Source organism: Poecilia mexicana, unplaced genomic scaffold, assembly GCF_051168715.1.
Source record: "Poecilia mexicana isolate PSO_F unplaced genomic scaffold, ASM5116871v1 scaffold_12, whole genome shotgun sequence".
NCBI lineage: Eukaryota > Metazoa > Chordata > Actinopteri > Cyprinodontiformes > Poeciliidae > Poecilia > Poecilia mexicana.
In genome coordinates, this window is record NW_028263381.1 from 20,830,871 (window position 1) to 20,834,337 (window position 3,467).

Here is a 3,467-nt window from a genome sequence, read left to right on the forward strand (position 1 = left end):
TTGTCTTTCCTGTGTTATTTGCTGTGTTTAATAGGTGTCAACTCTGACACAGCTCTCCATCTAACGGGTGAATTGAGTTTCCTAAACCTGCTGGGTATCACCCTGTCCAGAACTGAGGGAAACTGCTGGCCTGTGGAGAAAGACTCACCTGGTTCCTGACGACCTCCATCCAGGTGTCCCACCCTTCTTCCCCCTGTGAGTTAGTCAGACTGAGCCGCCTGCAGCCAACTAGTTTCACAGACCACACATGTTAACGGTCGCTCTTTGAAACCAGTCAAACCAGTAGGTCCACAGATTTGGATGAATTTGTGAGGAAGACGCCAACAGCAAGACACAATCACAGTGGAAACAGGGGAGGAAGTTCAAACTGCTATTAGAAATGACTAGAAAACTTTCAGCATTTCTCTGTAATCAAGTTTCTTTATTGAAGACGAACAACAGACATTTATTTCTGATCTAAATCTAAAACATGAGAAGAAAACAGCATCAGTTCTGATTTGATGTTTCAGGTTTTCTGGATCACAACATAGAAAACAGAATCAAGTTCAGATCACTTTGATCTAAACTGATTTAACAACAAATAAAACATGGAAATACATGGATAAAAAAGTTAAAGGAAAACCATCAGAGTCCAGAGAAGTTTAGATTTTCATGAAATATTTCTGTCATCAGAATGAAAGAAATCATCAGCAGTGATTTCCTTTATGGCTCCTGTAACACAAAGAACTAAACCGGAAAAATAAAGAAGATCAGAACAGCAGAGACACCAGAACCATGAACCCTGATCAACAACCTGAGAGACAAGAGGAAATCTATCTGGGTTTACTGAACTCTGCAGAGGATCCAATACCATAAACCCAAACTCCAGCCAGTATCGGTTCAGTGAATCTGGTCTGGACTCTGTGGAGGAGAGTCATGGTTTCAGAGACGCTGTAGAAGGACAGAATACCTGCTGTGTGATCCAGGTACACTCCGACTCTGGAGGGAACTGGACCTGAGATGGAGGTCCAGATTCTGTTGTGTCTAAATTCACTATTGCTACAATTTAATGACCAAGATTTATCATTATATCCAAAAAAACATTCATTCCCACCTCCTGCTCTGCTGATACTCTTGTATGCGACTGATACATAAACTTTTCTCCCTCTCCTCTCCACCTCCCAGTAACAACGTCCAGTCAGACTCTCTCTACTCAGAACCTGAGAATAACCAGTGAATCTGTCTGGATGACTAGAATAAAACTGATCCTGATCCATCCATGTCACCTTCCTGTTCCCCTCTGATAGTACCAGCCATGTGTTTGCTGTGTTTGGATCCAGAGTGATTTCACATGAATATCTTGAGAATCCAGCTCTGCTCTTTGGTTCTGGTTCTGGTTCTGACAGTAGAACATCCACCTCAGTGACCATCAGTGAGATGTCTGTCCATGAGTCTCTCAGGACGTCCTGTAGTTTGTCTCTGAGCTCTGACACAGCTGCTGCCACGTCCTCAAAGTGTCCCAGAGGACGGATGTTGATGCTGGATGAGTGTGTCGACTCACTGAGTGCTGGCAGTGAGGGGTAGTTGAGGAGAAACTGGTTGTGATCCTCTGTGTGTGAGAGCTGCTCCAGCTCAGCGTCTTTCCTCTTCAGCTCAGTGATCTCCTGCTCCAGCTTCTCCTGAACATCTTTGACTCGACTCACTTCAGTTTCCTGCTGGGATCTGATCTGCTGCTTCACCTCAGAGCTTCTTTTCTGGAGGAGACGGATCAGCTGGGTGAAGATCTTCTCACTGTCCTCCACTGTTTTATCAGCAGAGCGATTGATGGCCTCCACCTCCTGCTGAAGCAGCTTCACATCTTTCTCCTGGTCCTGGATTCTCTGCTGGATGTTTCCTCGTCTCTCCTCCAGCTCTCTCTGCCTCTCAGTCCTTTCTGCTGCAGCTGACACTGTTTCATGGTCTCTATGTTCATCCATTAAACAGATGAAGCAGATACACTTCTGATCAGTGCGGCAGAACTTCTTCATCACCTCATCATGCTTAGAGCAGATGTTCTCCTGGAGGTTCTTGGACGGCTCCACCAGCTTGTGTTTCTTAAATGCAGCTGAATCATAATGAGGCTGAAGGTGTTTCTCACAGAAAGAGGCCAGACAGACTAAACAGGACTTGATGGCTTTCAGTTTTCTTCCAGTGCAGGAATCACAGGCCACATCTTCAGGTCCAGCATAACAGTGGTCAGCAGGAGCAGCTTGGAGTCCAGTCTTCTTCAGCTGCTCCACTAAAGCTGCTAGCATGGTGTTTTTCTGCAGGTCAGGCCTCTGTGTGAAGGTTTGGCCCTTCTCCACAATCTTCCTCAGGGTCCGGTCACCTCTTCTCGTTGTGTAGCGTTTTCTGCCACACTTTTTCCTTCCTACTGACTTCCCACTGAGGTGCCTTGATATAACACTCTGCAAACAGCCGATTCGTTCAGAAATTTCTTTCTGTTTCTCACCCTCTTGCTTGATGATGTCATTGATGGCCTTCTGGACAGCAGTCAGGTCAGCAGTCTGACCCATGATTGCGGTTTTGAGTAACGAACCAGGCTGGGAGTTTTTAAAGGCCTCAGGAATCTTTTTCAGGTGTTTAGAGTTACTTTGTTGATTCAGATGATTATTTTTATTGCTCGTTCAGAGAACCTTTTCATAATATTCTAATTTTTTGAGACAGGGATTTTGGGTTTTCATGAGCTGTTTGCCAAAATCATCAAAATTTAAACAATAAAAGACCTGAAATATTTCAGTTGGTGTGCAATGAATCTAAAATATATGACAATTTAATTTTTATCATGACATTATGGAAAATAATGAACTTTATCACAATATTCTAATTTTATGACCAGCACCTGTAGTTCCACACGACATCGCTTAGGATTTGTTGCTGGGCGGGGTGAGGGGTTAGGGGGGGGGGGGGGCGTTTCTCGATTGATTTTTACCCAGAAAGCACATGGGCACTGACTAGTATGTATTTCACTGAGGGAAAGTAACTATAACATATTAATTTCTCATATCTTAACATAAAGGCTCATTTTGAAGTATAAGTTGCTACTTACAGGCATTACTTTGAAGAACTCGACTTGGAATGCGGCGTTCATAACAGATACGTGTTCATCTGCTCTACCGCTAGCAAACAACCGTACTGATTAAATAACATGAAAGTCAAGCAGTTCCCTAAAATTCCAACAGATGGCAGCAATGCGCCATGCAAAACAAAACACCCACAGTTTACAGGACACATTTCCTGCTAAAGAGCCCCCTGGTGGTTGAGGAAAAATACACATATAAACCGGAGAATACAATGAATGAAAAAAAATCTTAATGCTCTCTGGTATTGTTCAGGGGGCCGGACCAAATGTGGAGGCGGGCTGAATCCGGCTTGGTGTAGTTTCTTACACCATATAGCAGCTTTTTTCCTACATGCAGACTAAAAACTTTAATATTCGTCCATAAAAC

The 3,467-nt window shown here is 43.8% G+C and overlaps 1 protein-coding gene across 1 annotated transcript; it reads right to left on the reverse strand.

The window, feature by feature from the left end:
• Positions 1 to 400: 400 nt before the first annotated feature.
• Positions 401 to 2,305, reverse strand: LOC148156049 (tripartite motif-containing protein 16-like). The gene has a single exon (XM_088011091.1). It carries the CDS (start codon positions 2,271 to 2,273, stop codon positions 813 to 815), a length of 1,461 nt encoding a protein of 486 aa, XP_087867217.1. The 5' UTR covers positions 2,274 to 2,305; the 3' UTR covers positions 401 to 812.
• Between the last annotated feature and the right edge of the window lie 1,162 nt (positions 2,306 to 3,467).

Coding starts and splice junctions, on each gene's coding strand:
- LOC148156049 (XM_088011091.1), bottom strand. CDS start 2,273: ATGCTAGCAGCTTTAGTGGAGCAGCTGAAGAAGACTGGACTCCAAGCT.